The sequence below is a fragment of the Amblyraja radiata genome, chromosome 21 (assembly GCF_010909765.2).
Source record: "Amblyraja radiata isolate CabotCenter1 chromosome 21, sAmbRad1.1.pri, whole genome shotgun sequence".
Lineage (NCBI taxonomy): Eukaryota > Metazoa > Chordata > Chondrichthyes > Rajiformes > Rajidae > Amblyraja > Amblyraja radiata.
Window position 1 is genome coordinate 1,298,699 of NC_045976.1, and position 25,115 is coordinate 1,323,813.

At 45.6% G+C, this 25,115-nt stretch overlaps 1 protein-coding gene across 1 annotated transcript in view; it reads left to right on the plus strand.

Annotated features, from left to right (window-relative positions):
- Nucleotides 1-59: 59 nt before the first annotated feature.
- Nucleotides 60-25,115, plus strand: part of dld (dihydrolipoamide dehydrogenase) — a 29,450-nt gene continuing 4,394 nt past the window's right edge. Inside the window, exons 1-10 of the mRNA XM_033039368.1 lie at nucleotides 60-191; nucleotides 1,464-1,533; nucleotides 6,467-6,567; nucleotides 8,006-8,149; nucleotides 9,422-9,523; nucleotides 11,845-12,035; nucleotides 12,519-12,689; nucleotides 20,344-20,533; nucleotides 24,497-24,634; nucleotides 24,723-24,812. Of these exons, the coding sequence (XP_032895259.1) occupies nucleotides 96-191; nucleotides 1,464-1,533; nucleotides 6,467-6,567; nucleotides 8,006-8,149; nucleotides 9,422-9,523; nucleotides 11,845-12,035; nucleotides 12,519-12,689; nucleotides 20,344-20,533; nucleotides 24,497-24,634; nucleotides 24,723-24,812 (1,293 nt within the window). The 5' untranslated portion in view covers nucleotides 60-95. The remainder of the gene's footprint in view (nucleotides 192-1,463; nucleotides 1,534-6,466; nucleotides 6,568-8,005; nucleotides 8,150-9,421; nucleotides 9,524-11,844; nucleotides 12,036-12,518; nucleotides 12,690-20,343; nucleotides 20,534-24,496; nucleotides 24,635-24,722; nucleotides 24,813-25,115) is intronic.

The following is a 25,115-nucleotide window of genomic DNA, read 5'->3' on the forward strand; positions in this document are numbered from 1 at the left end:
TCTCCCCCCCCCCCCCCCCCCCCCGTACCCTCTGGATTATCGCACGTATTATATGCGTGCGATAATCCAGCTGACCTTTTTAAACCATGTAAAATATGTTGCTTCATTTTAAAATCCCTCAGACCGTCTGTGTGGAAAAGAATGAAACCTTGGGTGGGACATGTTTGAACGTAGGCTGTATCCCGTCCAAAGTGAGTACCCGTTCAATTTGAATCCATGTATCATTTTTAATCACTGTTGTATGTTTGGATTGTAGCACATATTGATGCTTTGTTATACTAGTCTGTACATTAATATATTGTAATGGTCCATGTATAGTATGCAGATCGGTGTATTGATATGCAGATGCTGTTGATTTGCCTTTGTGTTAGCTTGAGAGAAGAGAAATTGAACCAGTAGGAACATCTTCATTAGATTGTAGACCCTCTTGATATTGGTCAGGTTAGACACGGGGATAGGGGTGGAAAGTCCAGGGAGGTCTAAGGATAAGGGATAAGCAATTTAAGACCGAGATAAACATTTTCTTCTCCCAGCAAGGTGTGCAAAATCATGAGAGGAATAGATTGGTAAATGTGGAGTCTCTTGTCTGAAGTAAAGGAATTGTGAACCAAAGGACATAGGTTTAGGGTGAGCGAGGAAACATTTAATAGAAACCTGAAGGGCTAGATTTTTTACACTGGGTGGAAGGTATATGGAATATGGGGAGAAAGCAAGAACAGAGTACTGATTTTGGATGATCAGTCATGATCATTTTGAATGGTAGTGCTGACTCGAGGGGCAGATGGCCTACTCCTGCACCTATTTTCTATGTTTCTATGAAAGGGCTGCCGGAGGTGGTAGTTGAGGCAGGTACCATCATAACATGTAAGAGACATTTGCACAGGTACATGTATAGGACAGGTTTAGAGGGTTATGGGCCAAGCGCGAGACTGGTGGGACTAATGTAGTTGGCGCATGTTGGTCGGCGAGGGCAAGTTAGGTCGGCGGGCCTGTTTCCACGCTGTATGATTCTGACTTAAACAGTTCGATATTGGACTGAGGGTTTAAGGGATATGGGGTGGAAAACTGGAAGAATGCATTAAATTCTTGTGTTTAAGAAAGAACTGCAGATGCTGGAAAAATCGAAGGTAGACAAAAAATGCTAGAGAAACTCAGCGGGTGAGGCAGCATCTATGGAGAGAAGGAATAGGTGACGTTTCGTGTGGAGACCCTTAACGTCGCCTATTCATTCTCTCCACAGATGCTGCCTCACCCGTTGAGTTTCTCCAGCATTTTTTGTCTACCATTAAATTCTGGTGATCATCTCTGATTATATTAATGGTGAAGGCTGGAAAAGTGTAATGGTCGGACCCTGCTCCACTTCTATGTTAATGTTACTCTGTTCCAATACACTTTTGCACAGGGTTTTAATGTTTAATGCATTTCCTGTAAACTGTAATCCGAGTGGTGGTTATTGTTCTTAGGCTTTGCTGAACAACTCCTATCTCTATCACCTAGCCTATGGAAAAGACTTTGCGAGCAGGGGAATTGAAAGTAAGTAGATCTTCAATCTGTCTTTCCTTTGTGTGAAATTTTACAACAAGATTTGACTAATAATTGAAAGAGTAGATGGAATTTAACTTTCTCAGATGTTTCTCTTTTAACCATATAACCATATAACAATTACAGCACGGAAACAGGCCATCTCGGCCCTACAAGTCCGTGCCGAACAACTTTTTCCCCTTAGTCCCACCTGCCTGCACTCATTGACGTGTTCTATGAGGAGAAAACAAGGAATAAACCGATTTTTACAAGAAAGCCAATTTTACTTTGTGACTGAATATACAGAGATTTTCATTCATAGAGCATAAGAATAGGCTCTTCGGCCCACAATGCCCATGTTGAACATGGTGCCAAGATCATCTCTTATCTACCTGTGCATGATCCGTATGCCACCGTTCTCTGCATATCCATATAACTATCCAAAGGCCTCCTAAATGCTACTTGTGTATCTGCCTCAACCACCAACCCAGGCTCTCTCACTCACCACCATCTGTGTATATAGAACTTGCCCCACACATCTCCTGTAAACGTTGCCCCTCTTGCCTTAATGCTTTGCCCTCGAGTATTTGAGTTTTCCATCCTGAGAATAAGGTTCAGACTATCTACCCCATCTGTGGCCCTCTTAGCTTTATATTTATAGACTTGGAATATTGTGTGGTCAACAGTAGAGTTGCTGCCTTACAGTGCCAGAGACTCGGGTTTGATCCTGACTACAGGTGATACTTGTACCTTTTCCCTGTGGCCACGTGGGTTTTCTCTGGGTTCCCTCCCACGTTCCAAAGACACGCAGCTTTGTAGGTTAATCGGTTTCTGTAAATTGTCCCTCGTGTAGGATAGAATTAGTATATGGTCTGTTGAGGTGAAGTTGATTGGCAGATAAAAGCCAGATGGGCGAGAGGATGTGGAGATGGCAGCAGCCTGTGAGGTAAAAAGTGGAGGACAAAAGATCATATATTTGCATATTACAAACAGCAATGCTCCCAGTACCAATCCCTGTGGAACATGTCCCAGGCAATCAATTATAAAAGACCCTGCTAAAATCGGCGACTGTCCTCATCAATACACTTTTTTGCTTCCTCAAAAAATTCAGTTGGATTGGTTAGACAAGATCTATCCCTGGCAAAGCCCTACTGGCTAACACTGATCAATCCCAGTCTTTCTAAATGATCATTAGTAAGGTCCAAGGTAGACACAAAATGCTGGAGTAACTCAGCGGGTGAGGCAGCATCTATGGAGGGAAGGAATTGGCGACTTTTCGGGTCGAGACCCTTCTTCAGACTGACGTCGGGACGGCGAGACAATGAAATAGTGTAGGCTGAAACAGTAGGACTAGTGGGAGAACTGGGGAGGGGGAGGGGATGGAGAGAGAGGGAAATCAAGGGCTACCTGAAGTTAAGTACCTGGTTAGTAAAGTCCTGTCCTTCAGAATGTTTTCTGGTGACTTTCCTACTGCTGATGTTAGGCTCGCAGGTTAATAGTTTCCATGCTTTTCCCTGCTGCCCTTCTTGAAAAGGGCCACAACATTTGCCATCCTGTTGTCACATCATTTATGACCAGCGAAGATTTAATAATCTTACAGAAATCTCTGATCTGGTCTTCCATAACTGTCTGGGATAAATCTCATCTGGTCCTGGGGATTTGTCCAGATTTAGGTCCATTGGTCATAAAGTGATAAATGATCGGTAAAATTAGGCCATTCGGCCCATCAATACTACTCCACCATTCAATCATGGCTGATCTATCTCCCCCCTAATGCCATTCTCTTACCTTCTCCCCATATTTCCTTTCACCAGTACTGATCAAGTACATTCTCCTCTTTATTAATGGAGAGTTGTATAAGAGTTTCACCTACTCATTTGCTGAATCATCCAACTACAACTACAGTATTTTAGAATACTGATCAAAGTCATCATTTTAGGGCCTCGCATTCCTTTTGGCTCCATGTGCAAATTGCCTTCTGGTCCAGAATGGATTCCATTCTTTCTCTGGTTATTTTTTTCACCTTTATATATTTGTAAAATATCATCCTTAATCCTGCCGGTGATATTTTATGACTCCCTCTATGCGTTCCTAATTTTCCTTTTTCAGTGTCTCTCAACATTTTTTAGACTGAGCTCTTTTGTCTTTTGTTCTCTGTCCTTACTACATGCTTCCCTCTGTATCTGACCCTTGATATCCCTCGACATCCAGGGTTGTAACTATGCATGTTATTACTGGTTTTCATTCTTGCAGGAATATTTTAGCCCTGTACTCTCGCTATATCTCCTTTGAACATTTAAATTCATGTGATAGGAGCGGAATTGGGCCATTCGGCCCATCAAGTTCACTCTGCCATTGAAAAATGGCTAATCTATCTTTCCCTCCTAACCCCATTCTCCTGCCCTCTCCCCACAACCTCAGACACCCGTACTAATCAAGAATCTATCTATCTCTGCCTCAAAAATATTAATTGACGGCCTCCACAGCCTTCTGTGGCAATGAATTCCACAGATTCACTACCCTCTGACTAAAGAAATTCCTCCTCATCCATCTTCCTAAAGGAATGTCCTTTAATTCTAAGGCAATTACCTCTGGCCCTAGACCTTCCCACTAAATATCCTGTCCACATCCGCTCTATCCAAGCCTTGCACTATTCAGTAACTTTTGATGAGATTCTGTCCCCATCATCCTTCTAAACTCCAATAAGTAGAGGCCCAGTGCCGTCAAACGCTCATCATATGTTAACCCACTCTTTCCTGGGATCCTTCTCGTAAACCTCTGGTCCCTCTCCAGCGCCAGCACATACTTCCTTGCATATGGGGCCCAAAATTACTCTCAATACTCCCAATGTACTTACTTGATATGTGTCCATGATAAACCAGACTATTCTTAGCTCTACAATTGCTGCATAAAATACTGTTGCATCTTTTGCTCAACACTTTCATTTCACATTCCTTGGATCTTGACCACTGCCAGTTTGTCAGTATATACAGTTTCCCTCTTGGCCACATTCTTCATAATTTTAAGTATCTCTATTGCTATATTCAAGTGATTCACCCAAATGTCTTGCCTGATGCACCACTCTGCCATCCTCTTGACCATTTGCCATTGCACCGTTTTCAATCCTTTTCTCTTTATCCAATACAGCAGATACAGACATTTGCCTCCCTTAAACATAATAATGAATGAGTGAAATATAGAATGGCTCGCTACTACAATAAGCAAGTTCGGTATCTCGATAAATGCAAGGAATCATGGGATTTGTCTAAGGTCATTCGGGATTTAAAAAAGCGAACGCAGTGCTATATAAACTGTGTATAAATTGTTAACTATTCCACCAAGAAATTCATCTAGAATTCTGTCAACTTAATAGCTTCCTTTCTTGTTCTGCTGTTCACACACTACTCACACAGTCCCAGCTCTAGTTCACTTCATTAATCTGCAATTATGAGATATTCACAAAGTTAAAGAGTTTATTATTTTCATATAATCCTTAACGTGTTTGCTACTGGAATAAGAAAATATTAATTGTGTTTGAAACATTTTCTTATATTTATTCCTATTGTCTGTTGTCTATCGTCTATAATTTATGTGTAAAAATATTTAATCTGAGGCAAGCGGCGACTGTATCAGTGTGATGTGGGCTGATGCTTTACCTACAGGTGGTGTGAATGTACCGTTAAGGCAAAGATTAATCTGAGGAAAACTGAGTACAGGGTTGGCCCTGTGAAGGAGCCGCCAATCCGATATAAGACATTACACTGTGAAATGCCTGCCCTTTAGTATTGGGTAGATTGAGTGGAGGGTCTGTGCTGTTCCAAGTTTGCGGTTGTTGCGGTGCGTTTCCCCCAGCCATCTGGCCCAGTGCACGTTGACCAGCACAGTTTGCCAGCCCATGTTAGCAGAGGCTCTTTGTGCAGGTGTGACCCGAAGCCCAAAGGTTTTGTGGAGGTTCAGCGTTAGGATCGGGCACACAGCGAGCTAGCGAGAGGGCTGTCAGATCAGATCAGCCCAGGTTGCCGAGTGGCCGAATGGTGGATTGTAATGGGTCGTTATTAAACTGTTCCGTCTGTGCGGCATCGACAGCTCTCCGTCTCCCAGATCCCCCACCCCAACTGTCGACAAAGTCTGACTGAGAAAATGCTTCCATTCATATTACGGGTTGGCTCCACGTTTGCCCACTCGCTGAGGCGGGCGGCACCTCCTTCAAAGAGACTGAGAACAAGTCCGGTCAGCTGGGGAGCTGTGACCCACTACTGAGTGAAGCCTCTAGTTTGGTTGTGGTTCAAATGGCTGCACATTCTCATAATTATCACTGCCCGGTCATCCAGACCCGGCTCCCAACTGTGTGCCCTGACAGACTGGAACCAACCCCAGAGCAACAGCATCTTTATTTAAGCCAACCCACCTCGAAAGTTTAACCAGCCTGTTCGAATCCAATCTAAACTTTCCAACCATCCCCCACACAGTACATTCTCCTCGTTTCCTTCAATCCAGGAAGGTAGTTTAGATAGGAATGTGTCTCTAATTGGTTGACCACACAACTTGTAATTCGTGTAAATCAATATCGAATTTGAATGGGTGTGACTCAGGCTAATGCCAGGGATTTGATAATTGGCACGTTTTCAAGGCTGGTGCTGTATTGAGTCAATAATTTAAATAGATACAATTGTGGATTTGTGCAGCCTGCAGTACACTGGCCTACTGCTGACATATTTGGCGGATACATTTATTTATAAATCTCATTGAAATGAATACGCACGTTTGTGTACACACACAGTGGCTCAGCTGGCGAGAATATTATCCTGAGTGACCCATGACCTGGGCATGCGCAGTTGTAATATTATTACAACTGCGCTTATTACGTGACAAAGTATTAGAAGAATACGCTGAAGGTGTGAGAAAAATATCTTCCTCTAATAAATGACTAAATGTTATTCTAAAGTCACAGGAATGAATCTTAATCTGGAGAAGATGATGGAACAAAAGAGCAGTGCAGTGAAGTCGTTGACTGGTGGAATTGCCCATTTATTTAAACAAAATAAGGTTGGTTTTGGATATTGATATAGGTCCTTGAATTGATGAGGGCCATTGCAGATGCTAGATACAAAATGCTGGAGTAACTCAGCAGGACAGGCAACATCTCTCAAGAGAAGGAATGGATGGTGTTTTGGGTCCGAAGAAGGGTCTCAACCCAAAACGTCACCCATTCCTTCTTTCCAGAGATGCTGCCTGTCCCGCTGAGTTACTCCAGCATTTTGTGTCTATCTTCAGTGTAAACCAGCATCTGCAGTTCCTTCCTACACATTGCAGATGCCGTTGGGGTGAGAGATCACTCTGTTATATCTCCTGGTCGGGTAATATAGAACGCAAAGGGTGTGATGGAACTGGCTCAAAGATAGATTAATTGCGTTACATATGTTCTTTGGCTTTGGCTTCATATCATTAGATCCCTGCTCTAAATATTCCGTTCAAAATGAGAATTGATTTAAAAAAATATTTTTAAAGGCATTTTTAAAGATTGCACATTTTGTAAATGGGAGAAATTTCTCAAATTGTGCAACACTGCACATTCAAAATGTTAAACATGCATGGTAGAATGCCTCAAACAGGACATTTTGCACATACTCCCTAATCTGTATTGTACTTGATCTTGTTTTTGCTCTGCTTCGTCTCACTTGGTCACCACAATTTACACTGCTTTTTTCTGGGATCTTACTAAAGGGAGAAGGCTTCGTGTCCAAATGAGATGCTTAATATTCTGACCACTAACAGTTTTGTTTATTGTCACGTGTGCTGAGCTATTGTCACATTTCGTTTATTGTCACGTGCTAAACAGTCAGCAGAAAGACAATATATGATTACAATAGAGCCATTCATAGTGTACAGATACATGATAAGGGAATAACATTTAGTGCAAGGTAAAGCCAGTAAAGTCCGTTCAAATGTAGTCTGAGGGTCCCCGATGAGGTAGATAGTAGTTTAGCACTGCTCTCTGGTTGTGGTAGGATGGTTCAGTTGCCCGATAACAGCTAGGAAGAAACTGTCCCTGAATCTGGAAGTGTGCGTTTTCACACTTCTATACCTTTTGCCCGATGGGAGAGGAGAGAAGAGGGAGTGGCCAGGGTGCGACTCGTCCTTCATTATGTTGCTGCCTTGCCGAGGCAGCGTGAGGTTTAAAGGAAGTCAATGGAAGGGAGGTTGGTTTGTGTGATGGTCTGGGCTGCGTCTACAATTCTCTAGTTTCTTGCAGCCTTGGATGCAGCCATGCTGTGATGCATCCGGATAAAATGCTTTCTACAGCGCATCTGTAGAAGTTGGCTTTAGTTGTTGGGGACATGCCGAACAGTTTCACTTGGATTATAAAATGTGCAATCTTACTTTGTTTCATTCTCTCCCTCACCTTTCCAAATGTGACTATGTTTGAAGAGTTTTGACATGACTGGATAAAAGAATCCTGATATTTACATCTTTTCTCCACAAGGTAACCCATGTCCAAGGCTATGGTAAGATTACTGGCAAAAACCAGATCACAGCTCTCTGCAATGATGGCAGCACACAGGTCATCAACTCCAAGAATATAATCATCGCCACTGGATCAGAAGTCACTCCTTTCCCTGGGATTCAGGTACATCCATTGACACAAAATAACTCATAGGTTTCGAGACTCAAGACATTACGCAATTTTGAGCAAATCACAAAGTGTTGGAGGAGCTCTGAGTTGGGGTGCATGTGTGGAGGTAATGGACAGGTGACATTAATGGTTGAGACCCTTCTTCAGCCTGATTCAACAGGCAATGTTTCGGATTGGGGCTCATCTTCAGACTGATTCCAATCCCGAGTCCCGACCCAAAATGTTGTCTGTCCATTCCCCCCACAAATGCTGCCTGACCCACTTTCCTCCAGCAGTTTGTTTTTATACTTGACCTGCTTTAGCCAATTACTGTGTTGATGTTAAGTGCGCAATGGCAAGTTGTCCACACTACCCTCTAACTCCATCTACCACGCACATGTTGTATGTAATTAGCTACCTCGCTCTGGATCCCGTGTGATCAAATCTTCCAAACCAGCCTCCCTTACGAGACTTTATTTAAAATCCTTGCTAAAGTAAATTTAGACAAGTTCTCCCACCCTGTCCTCGTCAATCCTCTTCAAACACTCTCAGTCAAATTCACTAACTCATGCAGTTTAGTTTAGTTTAGAGATACAATGTAGAAACAGGTATCCTTTGGCCCACTGAGTCCACGCCGACCAGCGATCACCCATACACTAGTTCTATCCTACACGCTAGGGTCAATTCCCAGAAGCCAATTAACCTTCAAACCTGCTGTCTTTGAAATGTGGGAAGAAGCCGGAGTAGCCAAAGGAAATCCACGCGGTCATAGGGAAAATGTACATACAGCACCCGTAGTCAGGATCGAACCCGGGCCTCTGGTGCTGCAAGGTATATATAATATGTGTTATATGATAGCCGGGTCTGGATTTCAGCCCCAGTTGCAGACCGAGAGTCTGAAGAAGAGTTTTGAGCCAAAATGTCACCTATCCATGTTTTATAAAGATACTGCCTGACTTGCAGAGTTAGTCCAGCATTTTGTCCTTTTGTGTATTAACCAGCATTTGTAGTTCTTAGTTTCTACTACTTGTGCAATGATAGTCTATTACTCGGTAATCCCATTCTCAGTTGTAGCAAACAATCGGTAATAACAGACTCCATCCCACCCCCCACCCCCCCCCCACCCCCATTTATCCTTTATAATGAGGATAGTAAACTGCCCCCTCCTCGCCCAGTTCTGTGTATGGGTCCCTGATCCCTTGGTTTCTCTTCCCACAGATGCGGCCTGACCTGCTGAGTATTTCCAGCGTTTTCCAAATTAACCACATATTGATGGTATTTTCACAGATTGATGAAGAGACTATCGTATCCTCGACAGGGGGCTTATCTTTGAAGCAAGTTCCTGAAAAGATGATAGTTATTGGTGCTGGCGTCATTGGTGTTGAATTGGTAAGAAACTAAAATGTGGATGAAAAGTGTTCTTTCAATTATGTCAAAGGCCCTGACCCAAGGAGCATCTGGTGCTGCAAGATATGGGATGATGGGATGAATGAATGAAACTTTATTATCATATGTGACATGTCACGGTGAATTTCATTGTTTTGCATCTCATACTCAACGTAAGCAAAGAGTTGGTATGTACAGGGTGCTGACAAAGTTAGAAAATGTTCAATGCAGTCCCAATGGTCTCTCGTTCTTCTCTCGGCCCTCCATGCCTGTTCTCTCAGCCCTTCATGCCTGCTCCCTCTGTTCTCTCGGCCCTCCATGCCTGCTCCCTCGTTGTGCTCTCGGCCCTCTATGCCTGCTCCCTCGTTGTGCTCTCGGCCCTCCATGCCTGCTCCCTCTGTTCTCTCAGCCCTTCATGCCTGCTCCCTCTGTTCTCTCAGCCCTCCATGCCTGCTCCCTCTGTTCTCTCAGCCCTCCATGCCTGCTCCCTCGTTGTGCTCTCGGCCCTCCATGCCTGCTCCCTCTGTTCTCTCAGCCCTCCATGCCTGCTCCCTCTGTTCTCTCAGCCCTCCATGCCTGCTCCCTCGTTGTGCTCTCAGCCCTCCATGCCTGCTCCTTCTGTTCTCTCGGCCCTCCATGCCTGCTCCCTCGTTGTGCTCTCGGGATGGTGCAGGAGGTCATTGACTCCTGTGAAATTAGGATTTGGTAAAACTAGCTGATTAATCCCACTTCCCTGCGTTTTTTCTTCAGCATTTTTACCCATTTGCCTTAATTTGAATGCTTCTCGGCAATGAATTGTAGATTATAACATACCATCTTTTTTTTGCAAATTATTTACTTCCATAAAAAGTTAGTCATAGAAAAGAAAGCACTGATCCTGGCCCTTCAACCCACCATGTTCATGCTCACCAAGTACCTGTCTATAATAATCCTATGTGCCAACACCTGATGTAAAGCCTTAATTTTGTTTAGAGATACAGCACACAAACGGGCTATTTGGCCCACCGAGTCTGTGCCAATCAATGATCCCCATACACTAGCAATATCCAACACCCTAGGGATCAATTATAATTTTACAGAATCCAAGTAACCTATAAACCTGTACGTCTTTGGAGTGTGTCTATACCCTGGTGATTAAATTGCATATCCAGATGCTTCCTAAATTTCTCTACCGCTACCACTCACTCGGGCATCTGTACTTCCACTGAATTGTGAAAAATACTCCAATACTCCAGAGATGGAAACAGGTTTGCTGGAGTAACTCAGCGGGATAGGCAGCAATTCTGGATAGAAGGAATGGGTGACGTTTCATGTCGAGACCCTTCGGACAGAGTCAGGGGAGAGGGTGTCTGGAAACGAGGCATCAAAGGGGACGGAGCTCAAGGAAAATGTGGGACAGATCATTGTTAACGAGGCGAATGTGACAACGAAGCATACAAAGATCAAATTTAATCAGAGACGGTCAGACTGGTCAGAGAACTAGGATGGGGGAGGGATGGAGAGAGAGGGAAAGCAAGGGTTACTTGAACTTAGAGAAGTCAATGTTCATACCGCTGGGGTGTAAGCTGCCCAAGTGAAATATGAGGTGCTGTTCCTCCAATTTGCATTGGGCCTCACTCTGACAGTGGAGGAGGACCAGGACAGAAAGGTCAGTATGGGAGGGGGAGTTAAAGTGTTTCGCGACTGGGAGATCACGTAGGTTTAGGCGGACTGAGCAGAGTGTTCAGCGGAATGATCGCCAAGCCTGCGCTTGGTCCACACCTGGAACAGCAGATACAGTTGATGAGGTTGGAGGAGGTGCAAGTGAACTTCTGCCTCACCTGAAAGGACTATCGGGGTCCTTGGATGGAGTTGAGGGAGGAGGTATAGTTACATCTCCTGCGGTTGCAGGCGGAGGTACCTGGGGAGGGGGTGGTTTGGGTGGGAAAGGATGAGTTAATTGGGGAGTTGTGGAGGGAACGGTCTCTGCGGAAAGCAGAAAGGGGTGGAGATGGGAAGATGTGGCTGGTGGTGGGATAACTTCCTGAAAGCATGGACAATTTGAACAGGAGCACCATTGCCAATTTGGGGACACTCATTAGCAATCTGTTCCTTCTCACCTATTTCCTTCTGCCTCCAAGTCTATGAACAGTAATGTGGTTTTAATGTACTGCCATTCAGCACAGGCATTCCATTGTCTTGTCTAGAAGTTGAGTTTGCGTTTGGGGTGTCCCAGAACATGTCCCCAAGGTGCTGGTGCAGAGATTAGACGACTGGACATGAAGTGGACCAGTTTTGTCGCTGAGTTGGTAACAATTTGCAGAGCTGTCATCTCTTGTCCGTAGGGCTCCGTGTGGCAGCGGCTCGGTTCTGAAGTGACGGCCATTGAATTCTTGGGACATGTTGGAGGAATTGGGATCGACATGGAGATTGCAAAGAATTTTCAACGTATTCTTCAGAAGCAGGGTCTCAAGTTCAAACTCAACACAAAAGTCACTGCAGCAGCAAAAAGACCTGATGGGAAGATTGATGTTAGGTGAGTACGACAGGAGCACTCGCGTTGATTGCATCGGTTAGGCCCCTGAACCACTTAGGAGACCTAAACAGCAACCTCTGGTGACCTTGGCCGCCACCCAAAAAAAAATCAAGGTCGAGGTGACCTGCAACCTCCTACCACCTCCCACGCATATGTTGAAAACCTTTCTCGACTATGAAGGCTTCGACTAGACCTGCGACTAAAAAATTATCGATTTTTAAAACGGCAACCTATTTTTAGTCGAGGCCGGTTTTAAACATGATGAAAAAGACGAAGCCTCGACCACACGGAAACCACTTCCGATCGTTAGGGAGAGTGACCAAAACTTCCGGTGACCTCATGGAAACTTTGGGTGGCAGGCAAGGTCACCAGAGGTTGCTGTTTAGGTCTCCCAAGTGGGACGGGGGGTTTAGGGTCATGCGGGGATCACTATTTTCTGTTTGCATTGACAAACTCCATCTAAAGTGTGACATCTCTCTCTAGTTTTGAGGCTGCGGCTGGTGGAAAGGCAGATGTGCTGACTTGTGATGTGTTGCTGGTCTGTGTTGGCCGCCGTCCCTTCACAGAAAACCTGGGACTGCAGGAGATGGGAATTGAGCTGGATAAGAGAGGCCGGGTCCCGGTCAACAACCGATTCCAAACCAAAATCCCAAGGTAAGTTCCAATGGGACAAATGGCTGGAGAACTATTGACACAATAACAACATACCGTTAACCCAGAGATATTGCCATGATTTGACACTTCAATGATTTCCTGAGTTTTAGGCCCTTGATCGGGTGGGCCCATGGCCCTGGCGGCAGCCACTGGAGCAGGTGGGCAAATGTTCCCCAGAGTTTAGTTTAGAGATACAGCATGGAAATCGGCCCCTCGGCCCACCAAGTTGCACCAACCAGTAATCCCCGCACACTAACATTATGCTACACATACTAGGGACAATTTACAATTATACCGAGCCAATTAGCCCACAGAACTGTACGTCTTTGGAGTGTGGGAGGAAACCAGAGAAAACGCACGCAGGTCACGGGGAGAACGTACAAACTCTGTACAGACAGCACCCATAGTCAGGATCGAACCCGGGTCTCTGGCGCTGAAAGGCAGCAACTCTACCGCTGCGCCACCGTGCTGCCCACCCAGTGGTGGGTGCTTGAGAAGTTTGGCGCATTTTCTGTGTGGTCAGTTCAGTTACGTGGTTCAACGTGTGAGGCTGGTTTGTCAGCCCAGTAGTTCACTGACTTGGTCTCTGTTTCACAGCTTGTGTTCAATGAGTAACAATGTGTTCCTGCTATGAATAGAGGCAGGAGTGAACCATTGAGGTTTTTGTATTTCAGTGAGTGTATTGGCCTACTTACCCTCGTGTAATTTCCTGCACTGACCCCACTCACTGATGGCAAGCAAAGATCTTTAGACCTCTGCTTGAAGACTTCTTGAGTCCCCACAAGCCTCTGAGGTAGAAAATTCCAAAGGTTTACCTTGCTTTGTGTGGGGAAAAAAAGCAATTCTCTTCTGTCCCAAACTAAGTTTGCTGATGACACTAAAGTAAGTTGGACAATGAAAATGTTGATCAAGAATTACAGATACATCTAGATCAGCTGGGAAGGTGGGCTGAGGCTTGCAATTGCAGTTTATTTCAGATAGGTGTCAGGTGTTGCTTTTTGGGAAGTCAAACCACAGCAGAACCTCCCAGGTAGGGCCCTCAGATGTATTGTGGAGCAGAGAGCACTAAGCATACAAGTGCACTGTTCCCTGGAATTAGGGCTCCAAGTAGATAGGTTGGTGAAGAAGGCTTTTGGGATGCTGGCCTTCATCAGTCAGGGAATGGAGTATAGAAGCTGGGATGTTATGTACAGTTGTATAAAATGTTGGTGAGGCCAGACAGAATATTGTGTTCAGCCTTGGTTACCCTGCCATTGGGAAGATGCATTAAGCTGGAAAGAGTGCAGAAACGTTTTAGGATGTTGCCAGGACTTGAGGGACTGAACTACTGAGTGAAATTCGACAAGCTTGGCCTTTATTCCTTAGAGTGCAGGAAACTGAGGGTGATCTTGTAGAGGTGTTTACATTTATTAAGGCAATAGATAAGGTTAATGCGCATAATCTTTTTTCCAAGGAAGGGGAATCGACTAGAGGGAATAGGTTTAAGGTGAGAGGAAAGGTTTAATTGGAACCTGAGGGCAACTTTTCACGCAGTGCGTGGCCAGGATGATGTGGGTCCTTAATGATGCTGGCAACCGTTTTGAGGCAGCGACTGTGATAGATCCCCTCGATGGTAGGGAGGTCAGAACCGATGATGGAATGGGCAGTGTTTATGACTTTTTGCAGCCTTTTCTACTCCTGGACGCTCAGGTTGCAGTACCAAGCCACGATGAAACTGGTCATCATGCTATCTGCTGTGCACATGTAGAAGTTCGAGAGAGTCCTCCTTGACATAAGGACTCTCCGTAATCTTCTCAGGAAGTAGAGGCACTGATGTGCTTTCTTTATGATTGCATCAGTGTTCTGGGACCAGGAGAGATCTTCGGAAATATGCACGCCCAGGAATTTGAAGTTCTTGACCCTTTCCACCATCGACCTGTTGATATAAACGGGACTGTGGGACCCCATCCTACCCCTTCCGAAGTCCACAATCAGTTCCTTGGTTTTTGAAAGCCAGGTTATTGTGCTGGCACCATTTGGTCAATTGGTCGATCTCACTTCTATTCTCTGACTTGTCCCCATCAGTGATACGTCCCACAACAGTTGTGTCGTCGGCGAACTTGATGATGGTGTTTGCACTATGACCGGCTACACAGTCATGAGTATAGAGTACAGGGTGGTGAATCTGTGGAATTCTTTGCGACAGATGGCTGTGGAGGCCGTCAATGGATATTTTTAAGGCAGAGCAAGATGGATTTTTGATTAGTACGTGTGTCGGGTTACGGGGAGAAGGCAGGAGAATGGGGTTGACAGGGAAAGGTAGATCAGCCTTGATTGAATGGCGGAGTAGACTTGATGGACCGAAAGACCTAATTCTACCCCTATCACTTATAACCTTGTGCAGTGCCAGTGTTTATTGTCCATTTCTGTCGATAAGGCCCTCACATTTATTGCTCAATCTGCATTTAATTTCTTCAGGGTTAAATCCTCTCCCCCAACGCTGTGCCATCTCTTCACCCACACATCTGAACTATTTATCTGAACATTCCTCTTCTCAATAGAGAATAACACCAGAAGAATTTGAAGATCGCAACCTTGGCGGTCCTGCTTTTTAGTTTGCTGCCTTGCTCCGTAAATTGTGTTACCAAGCTGTGGGCAATTCCTCTTGCGTTACCTACCCAGCCCTGGACAGTTCGTTTGTGTGATTTTTGTTTCCAACGGAAAATGCTAGAAACACTCAGCTGGTCATGTTTAAGGTCGAAGACCACGTTAGAACTGGGAGAGAGAATACGAAGATAGACACAAAAAGCTGGAGTAACTCAGCGGGTCCAACAGTATCTCTGGAGACAAGGAATCGAGACCCGTCTTCAGACTGAGTCAGGGGAGAGGGAAATGAGAGACATAGACGGTGATATAGAGAGATATAGAACAAATGAATGAAAGATATGCTAAAAAGGAACTACGACAAAGGAGACAGGCCATTGTTAGCTGTGGGCTAGGTGAAATCGAGTGACAGACAATGAGACTCAACAAGACCACTGAACCTAATGCAATGACTTGGGTGGGGGAGGGGTGGAAATAGAGCGTGTGCAAGGGTTACTTGAAGTTAGATAAATCAATATTCATACCGCTGGGTTGGAAGCTGAATTGTAATTGTAAATTATAACTGGGTTGTAAGTTGAAACCAAATTAGGTTTGATGTTACTGAAAGGGTGGAGAAGTGACAGGAACTAGTGCAGTTCCCTCACGACTGACTGGTGCCAGACCATTGAATTTCCCTCTCTCAACAGCCTCTGAGCAGCAAAACTGTTCTTTTTAATATAGACAACCTGAGTGTTCCTGGAACAGTCTGCAACTTGAAGTTTCCCTAAATAGGAAACGCTGGGAGCAGTGATGTCAAAGGCTGCACTGGTAGATCAATCAGCCACAGATGAATACAGATCTTAGTTAATTGTAGGTTGCAGTTAGAATGTAAATTAGAGCAGATCTATCTAACACATGGCAGACGTGGGGAGCTACCCGCCCAATATCAAAGGAGGGAGATTTGCAAGTGCTACTCATAAAGGGCGGCACATTGACACAGATGGTAGAGCTGCTGCCTCAGTGTCAGAGACCCAGGTACAATCCTGCACCTGGATTCTGTCTGTGTGGTGTTTGCCCATTCTACCTGGTACTCCGTTTCTCTCCCACATCCAAAAGATGTGTAGGTTTGTAAGTTAAAGGATCTCTTTAAATTAAATTGTGTTGGGAGTAGATAAAGTGGCATAACCAGTGCAGTTGATCAATGGTTGGCATGGACAAAGGTGTTTGATGAAGGAGATTGGCCACAGATGGTGGACGTTGTACACATGGATTTTAGTCAGGCTTTTGATAAAGTCCCTCATGGTAATAATAATAATAATAAATTTTATTTAATGGGCGCCTTTCATACATCTCAAGGACACCTTACATAGTAATCGGAATAAAAACATATAATCGGAATAAAACAAGTAATTAAAGACATCACAGTGACACAAATTAAAAACAGAATTCAATCCAAAAACAGAAAATCAAAAACACAGTGTGAAAAGAGAGCAGCGGCAGCCAAAGCGCGCCAGCGTCCACTCTCTCTTCACGGCAGCCATCTTGGACACAGACCTACAGGACTACAATTAGACAAAAAAAATCATCCCCCCACAGTGGATAGCACTGTGGAGGAAGGCACAATGTCCAGTCCCCACCCCATGATCACCCCAAAGTCAGGCCTATTGAGGCCACCGCAATTGCCTGTACGGAGGCCCGATGTCCCTGGCCGTTCTCACCGGGTGGTCTTGCCCCGGCGTCGGGAGAGTCCTTTCGGCGGCTGGGCCACTTGGAACGGCCGCTTCTTGGTTGGAGCCCGCGGCTGCCGAAGCCGACAAGGCCGCGCCGGTTTGGCGCTCCCAGGCTCCAGATGAAAAAGTCGGCGCCCGCTCTCCGCACTGCCGCCTTGCCGCCTCTACGCACGCCGTCTCTCCGCACGCCGCCTCTCCGCTCCGCAAACCCGCAGCCCGGAGATGTTGCTCACGGCGGTCCAGCTCGCCAGAGCTCCAGCGCGGCGACCCAGGCAAGGCATCGCCCGCTCCGCTCCGCTCCAGAGCTCCAATGCTGTGCCGCCACCCAGGCCGAGGTGCTGGGTGGTTCCCGCCAAGAAACGGCGCTCCAAGCCCGCTGGTAGGCCACGAGGACGGGTCGACGGGCAGCCCGGAAAAAAGGCTGCCACACCGACCAGGTAGGGACCTATAAATAAAGTAACACCTACCCCCCCACATTAAAAGACCATATCCCCTACAAACAAAAAAACAGGACTCACTAAAACTATTTAAAAAAAACGAATTTAAGACGGACGGCTGCTGGCTAGCAGCCATTCACCAAGATGGCTCCTCCTCCTGAATGGTAGTCTGATCAAAAAGATGAAGATGTACGGGATTCACGATGACTTGGTAGTATGGATTCAGAACTGTCCTATTCATACATGCCGGGGTTGTGGTGGAAGGGTAATATTCTGGCTGGAGGCCTGTGACTGCTGGTCTGTGCTTGGACCTCTGCTGTTTGTGATATATATAAATGACTTGGTACTAAATGTTGGTGAGTAGGTTTGCTGACGACACCAACACTGGAGGAGTTGCAGACAGTGAGAAATGCTGTCAGAAGATTCAGCGGGATATAGATCAGCTGCAGAAATAGCAGATGGAGTTTAACCCGAGCAAGTGTGTGGTGTTGCACTTTGGGAGGTTGAATGTAAGGGGAGAGTATACAGTTAACGGCAAGATCATTAACAGCATTGATGTACATTGAGATCTTGGAGTTCATAGCTCACCGAAGCACAAGTAGATAGGGTGGTAAAGAAGGCTAATGGTGGGCTTGCCTTCATTGCCAGCGACATTGAATGTAAGATTATGGAAGTCATGATGCAGCTCTATAAGACTGGTTAGGCCACATTTGGAGTATTGCATGCAGTTCATTGCCCAATTCTAGGAAGGATATGGAGGCTTTGGAGAAGGTGCCAACTATTTATCAGAATGCTTCCTGGATTAGAGGGTTTCAGGTATAAGGATAGGTTGGATAAACTTGAATTGTTTTCTGTGGAACATTGGAGGTTGAGCGAAGATGATGAAATATATAAAATTATGGGAGGTATAGATAGGGTTTAGTTTAGAGATACAGCGCGGAAACCAGCCCTTCAGCCCACCAGCAGCACATTGAACACTATAATGCACACAATAGGGCCAATTTACCCTTACACCAAGCCAATTCACATACATACCTGTTCATTTTTGGAGTGTGGGAGGAAACCAAAGATCTCGGAGAAAACCCACGCGGAGAATGTACAAACTCCTGTAGTCTGGATCGAACCCGTGTGTCCAGCGCTGTAAGGCATCAACTCTACCGACGCGCCACCATGCTTCCCAGACACCAAACGTCATAGGTATCTTGTGAGTGGGGTAAGGCTTAATAAAGATGTGTGGACAATGTTTTTACACAGAAGGTGACTGGGGCGTGGAATGCATTGTAGGTGGTGTTGGAAGCAGATATGGTGGTGGCATTTAAGAGGCTTTTAGTCATATGGAAGTGCAGGGAATAGTGGGGTATGGATCATGTACAGGCAGATGAGATCAGTTTAACTTGGCATCATGTTTGGCATAGGCATCGTTGTTCCTGTGTTGTACTGTTCTACGTCAATGTTCTACCTGTCCCTAAGTTACTTGGACGTGGGCTGGTGTTATAGGGAGAGGCGGATAGGCTGAGGATTTTCGTATTGAGCATAGGAGGGCGAGTGATCACCTTATTTCAGGGCATAGGCTTGAGATGAAAAGAGATATTGAAGAGGAATCTTGAGAAACGTTTTCATTTGGAGGTAGACCATCTGGAATGAGCTGCCAAAGGAAACTAGAAGTGTAAACAATGTAGAATCTCAAAGATGTTTGGACAGCTCCATGATTAGGAAAGGTTTAGAGGGATTGGACCAAATGCAGGTAAAAGCAATTAGCCCAGAATGCCAACGTGCTTGGCATGGTCATGGTAGACCGAAGGGCCTGTTTTCATGCTGCATAGCTGTATGACATTACAGAGAATGTCCGATCATAATGTTTCAACTTGTATTTCTGACTTGGGGTTGTTGAGGAGATAAGCTCTTGAAGTTACCTAGTTGATAGGTTAATAAAGGGCTTGTCACACTTTCACAACCTAATTCACGACCTCTGCCGAATTTGCCCTTGACTCATACTCGCAGCATGGTCGTCACAAGGTCATAGGTAGTCGTAGGTACTCGTGGCATCAAGTAGGTCGGGGCGTTTTTCTAGCCTGATGAAAAATGTCCACGAGTATAAAAGGTTGTGAATTAGGTCGTGAAAGTGGGACAGGCCCTTAAGGCTCGGCGGACAACGGGGATTTAAATGGGGGAACTTTTTTTACTCGAAGGGTGGTGGGTATATGGAAAGAGCTGCCACAGGAGTTGAACTGAGGCAGATTCTATCACAAGGTTTCAAAACCATTTGGACAGGTACATGGCTAAGATAGGTTGGAGAGATATGGGCTAAACGCAGGCAGGCAGGACGTGTGGATGGGGCAAGTTTGACTGAAGGCCCATTGCACTATGACAATGTAGGTTGTAAATCATGTTCATAGGTTAAGACAGCTCAAAAGAGGCCGGCCCACTGTCTTCAAACAACAATCTAGTTGGTCTCTTCTCTTTCACCATCTATGAAACATCGCTTTTCATGTCCTTAAGTGATAGAAGCATTTTGACAGAAGGCCATTCAGAGCATCATCTACTCCGCCATTCAATCGTGGCTGATCTATCCAATCATGGCGTCTATCTTTCCCTCCTAACCCCATTCTCCCCATAACCCCTGACCACCTGTACTCATCAAGAATCTTATCTATCTCTGCCTTCGAAATATTGATGGCCTCCACAGCCTTCTGTGACAATGCATTCCACAGATTTACCACCCTCTATCTAAAGAAATTCCTCCTAATCTCCTTCCCAAAGGAACGTCCTTTTATTCTGAGGCTGTGGCCTCAGACTCTCTTAGACTCTCCCACTAATGGAAACATCCTCTCCACATTCACACCATTCACTGCACATGACAATAAACGGACACAGACTTCATGACAGGAAAGTGAATCTCACCAAGTTGTATCTTCCTTTACACAGCATCTTTGCCATTGGAGATGTGATTGCTGGCCCAATGCTGGCCCACAAGGCTGAAGATGAGGGGATCATCTGTGTGGAGGGCATGGCTGGAGGAGCAGTTCACATCGACTACAACTGTGTTCCTTCTGTTGTATACACTCACCCAGAGGTTGCATGGGTCGGAAAATCTGAAGAGCAGCTGAAGGAGGAGGTAATTGCCAATCAGTCCTAATCTTCATGCGCTTCCATGCAGCTCTGTCATTTATATCATTCAATTATATTTTGACGTATATAATTATTTAAATCTATGTCCATTGCACTGAGGTGTCTCTGATACTTAGATTTAGACACAGCTGTTGGTGTCTTTTAACAAAGGGCCATAGTATGGAGCATCAGGAGACCTGTAATCCCACTGAATGGTGGTATAACAGCATCAATCTCATAGGTTCTTGGAGCAGAATTAGACCATTCGGTCCATCAAGTCTACTCCGTCATTCAATCATGGCTGATCGATATATCCCTCCTAACCCCATTCTCCTGCTTTCTCCCCATAACTGCGGACACCCGTACTAATCAAGAATCTATCTCTGCCTTAAAAACGTCCATTGATGGCCTCCATAGCCTTCTATGGCAATGAATTCTGCAGATTCACCACCCTCTGACTAAAGAAATTCCTCCTCATCTTCTTCCTAAAGGAACGTCCTTTAATTCTGAGGCTGTGGCCTCTGGTCCTAGACTCTCCCACTAGTGGAAAAGTTCTCCACACCCACTCTATCCAGGCCTTTCACTATTCGGTAAGTTTCAATGAGATCCCCCTCATCCTTCTAAACTCCAGCGAGTACAGGCCCAGTGCTATCAAACGCTCATCACTCTCGTAAACCTCCTCTGCACCCTCTCCAATGCCAGCACATCCTTCCTCAGATATCAGGGCTATTTGAACACTAATCCCATTTCACGTTGTAGACTTCTTTGCCAAACACTACCGTTCTGTGCACCAAGGCCTGCTGGAACTCCTGGTTGCTAGCCATTTTAACTCTACTTCCCATTTCAATGCAAACCTTCCTCCATTGCCAGGTGAGGCCACCCACAAACGCACAGGATAACACCTCAAATTCACCCCCCCCCCCCCCCACACACCTCTCGTTGCCCCCCCCACCACCACCCTGTGTAGGAAAGAACTGCAGATGTTGGTTTAAATCGTAGACACAAAATGCTGGAGTAACTCAGCGGGTCAGGCAGCATCTCTGGAGAGACGGAATGGGTGATGTTTCGGGTCGAGACCCGAAACGTCACCCATTCCGTCTCTCCAGAGATGCTGCCTGACCCACTGAGTTACTCCAACATTTTGTCTACCCCATCATCCTTTGCCCTCTTTATGCTCATCTTCCATCCTTCCCATCTGTGTCCTCCATTTACCTTTTATCTCCCCTCATCCCCTTCCACTTTATCCAGTTCAACGCATATCTTTCCCTCCATCTTTACATTTCACTCTTCTCTCCTTATCTGACACCCCTTTATCTCCATTTAACCTCTAGCCGTTGTCCCTATCTCCACCCGTCTGCCAGTCACCCCCTAACTCCCTCACCCACCTAATTTGCCCCCCTCAGATTCTCTATTCAAGCTTTCTCTCCTTCTCTACCACCCCTCCCTCCCCTCCCCTCACTCCAACAGTCTGAGGAAGAGTTTGGACCCGAAAAGTAATCTGTCCATTCCCTCCTGACGTGCCGAGTTCCTTCAGCAGTTTAGATTTTTCCCATTTACTAGTGCTTGGGTATGTAGCTTCCAATGCGTTGGCAATTCAATTGCTTGTCCAGATACTTTTAAAATACTGCCCATCTCTGCTACACTCTGGGCACCAAGGATACTAGAGCAAGAGCATTTCAACAACTTCTGGGTCTAAAATAAAATTCTCCAAATCCCCTCTCGCCTCCTTGCTTCTCACCATAAACTTATGCTGCCTAGGTTTAAATGTCTCCGTTATGGCAACGTTTTTTGCTATCATGAGTTCTAGGAGCAGAGTTAGGCTATTAAGACTAACTCTAACTAGCCAATCAATCATAGCTGATCTATTTTTCCCTCTCAACCTTATTCTCCTGCCTTCTCTCTATCACCCCTGACACCCGTACTAATCAGGAAGTTGTCAATCCCTGCCTTAAAAATATCAATTGACGACCTCCACAGCCATCTGTGGCAATTAATTCCACAGATTCACCACCCTCTGACTAAGTAAATTCATTCTCACCTCCTTTCTAAAGGTACGACCTTTTATTTATTCTATGGCCTCTGCTCCTAGACTCTCCCACTTGTGGAAACATCCTCTCCACATTCACTCTATCCAGGCCTTTTACTATTCGGTAAGTTTCAATGAGGTTCCCCCCCTGGTCATCTATGCCCCTCATAACTTTGTACCTCTTGCCAGGTCCCCCCTCAGACCACTCCAAGGAAAACAAACAAACGTAGCCTCCTGCCACTGCTCATAACTGGAGCCTCCATCCCAGGCAAGATCTTGGTGAACCTCATCTGCATTGCAGCCATGTTGTTTTAGTAGGTTGCAAGTTCATGTTTTTTAGTGTCTCAGCGGCCTTTTAACAGCCAGTGTGTGGAATTGTGTTTGACTACTCTCTTTCAAACTTCAGCTCTATTAATGCATGTCTGTCCTTCCCACCTTGCGAACGCTCAACACATACAGTCTGGATATATCAACGAGTGTTTGGGATTTTGCAGGATGGATGTAGGCTTTGCCATTTTAGAGCTCACTTCGAGGCAATATCCCAATGGTTAACTACAAATATTTCTTGGTTGGCCTGGGATTTTATTTAAATATTGCCGGCTGGTTTTATTTCTGACTTCCAAGCTGTTTGGGTTACAGACAGTTATCTGGAACGAAACCCTGTGATAACCTGGTAAGGAGGCGCAATTGATGTTGGTTTAACATTCCAGGTTAATTCATTGCCACAGACGGCTGTAGAGGCAAGTCAATGGATATTTTTAAGGCGGGGATAGATAGATGCTTGAATAGCAAGGGTGTCGGGGGGGTTATGGGGCGATGGTTGGAGAATAGGGTTGCGAGGGAAAGATAGCCATGATTGTATGACAGGGTATGATCGGCCGAATGGCAGACTTGATGGGCCGAATGGCATTATTCTGCACCTAGTATTTATGAACAATGCCAGTTTATTGTTAGCCCTGGAGAACTGGGAAGAAGGGGGGGGAGATTAAAAGCAAGGTTTGTGGCCCTTTGTCCAGCATCTGCTGCTGACTCCCCCCCCACCCCCACCTGTGCTCTGATTCCCAGCCCACAGGACGAGCGGGGGCCAGGCAAGGGCGGGCATGAGGGGCATGTGTTTGGGATACAGCTGGGTTCCCGGGTCGAGTCCCGGGCTACTGCAGGGCCTCACACTGCCTCCGTCTGTGTGCCAGTGAGCTTACCGGCCCTCGGTCCATTCCTCCTCTGCGAGGCCGGGCTCTGCTACAACATCACCGGGCTGGTTCTGGGTACCATAGCCGCCAGCCAGGCCCATTGTCCGGCATGACCCTGGTCACGGCACGTGAGGAAGCGACCTTAATGGTCATCAATGGTGATGAGCTGCTGAAATGTATTGGAAGGAACTGCAGATGCTGATTTCCACTGAAGTAGACACAAAATGCTGGAGTAACTCAGTGGGACAGACAGCATTTCAGGAATAGGTGACGTTTTGGGTCAAGACCCTTCTTCAGACCTTTGGGTCTCGACCCAAAACATCACTTCTATCAAGAGATGTTGTCTGTCTACTGGACATTACTATCTTCAGTGATGATCTGCTGAATCTAGCAGGTTATAAAATGCCTGTGAAAGATGAGATGCTGCGTTGCCAACTTATGCTGAACTTCATACCAACTGTATAAAAATTGAAGACTAAAAGCAAATGGGGTGTAAGATGAAAGAGCAAGCATCTTAACCTTTGAATTATTTGTATGGCCTGAATGACAATGGCTTGCAAAACTATCGCCAAAGCTGCTCATACCAAGGCAAATAAAACAAGAGTTTTGTACAATGTGTATCCCGCTCATTTTATCTACGGATTCATTTGTGTGTGGTTTGTATTCGACAAGTTCAGGACTACTGCACAGGTACAGTTGAAATTAAAAGTGTGTATGACCCTGTTGTAAGATGTAAGGCTTTCTGTTCCCATAGGGAGTTCCATACAAAATTGGGAAATTTCCATTTGCTGCCAACAGCAGAGCCAAAACCAACAACGACACAGATGGTCTGGTGAAGATTCTCAGTCATAAAGAAACAGACAGGATGTTAGGAGCGCACATTCTTGGAGCCGTGAGTACTGAAACTTGCGTGTCAAGAGACTGTAGATGGCGGATCCTCTTTATTCAGTTGTTTTACAAGTGCCTTTCTTCTTTGTCAGGGAGCTGGGGAGATGATCAATGAGGCCACGCTTGGTATGGAATATGGAGCGTCTTGTGAAGATATTGCTCGAGTTTGTCATGCCCATCCGGTAAGTATCACTGGTGGAGTACCCTGCGAAAGTTGGAGATTACTGGTCCCAGAGTTGTGCAATGTGGAAAAGTTGGCCCGCCAATCCCATACCCTCCATTATCTACCCAATTACACTAATCCTACTCTCATCCCGTTCAATTCTCCCCACTTTCCCCATCAGCTCTCCCGCAATCTACCTTCTGTCCATGTCCAATTAACCTAAAGGCCAGCACATCTTTGGGATGTGGAAGGAAACGGGAGTACTCTGGGGAAATCCATGCAGTCGTAGGACAAATGGGCAAACTCCACACAGACTTGGCAG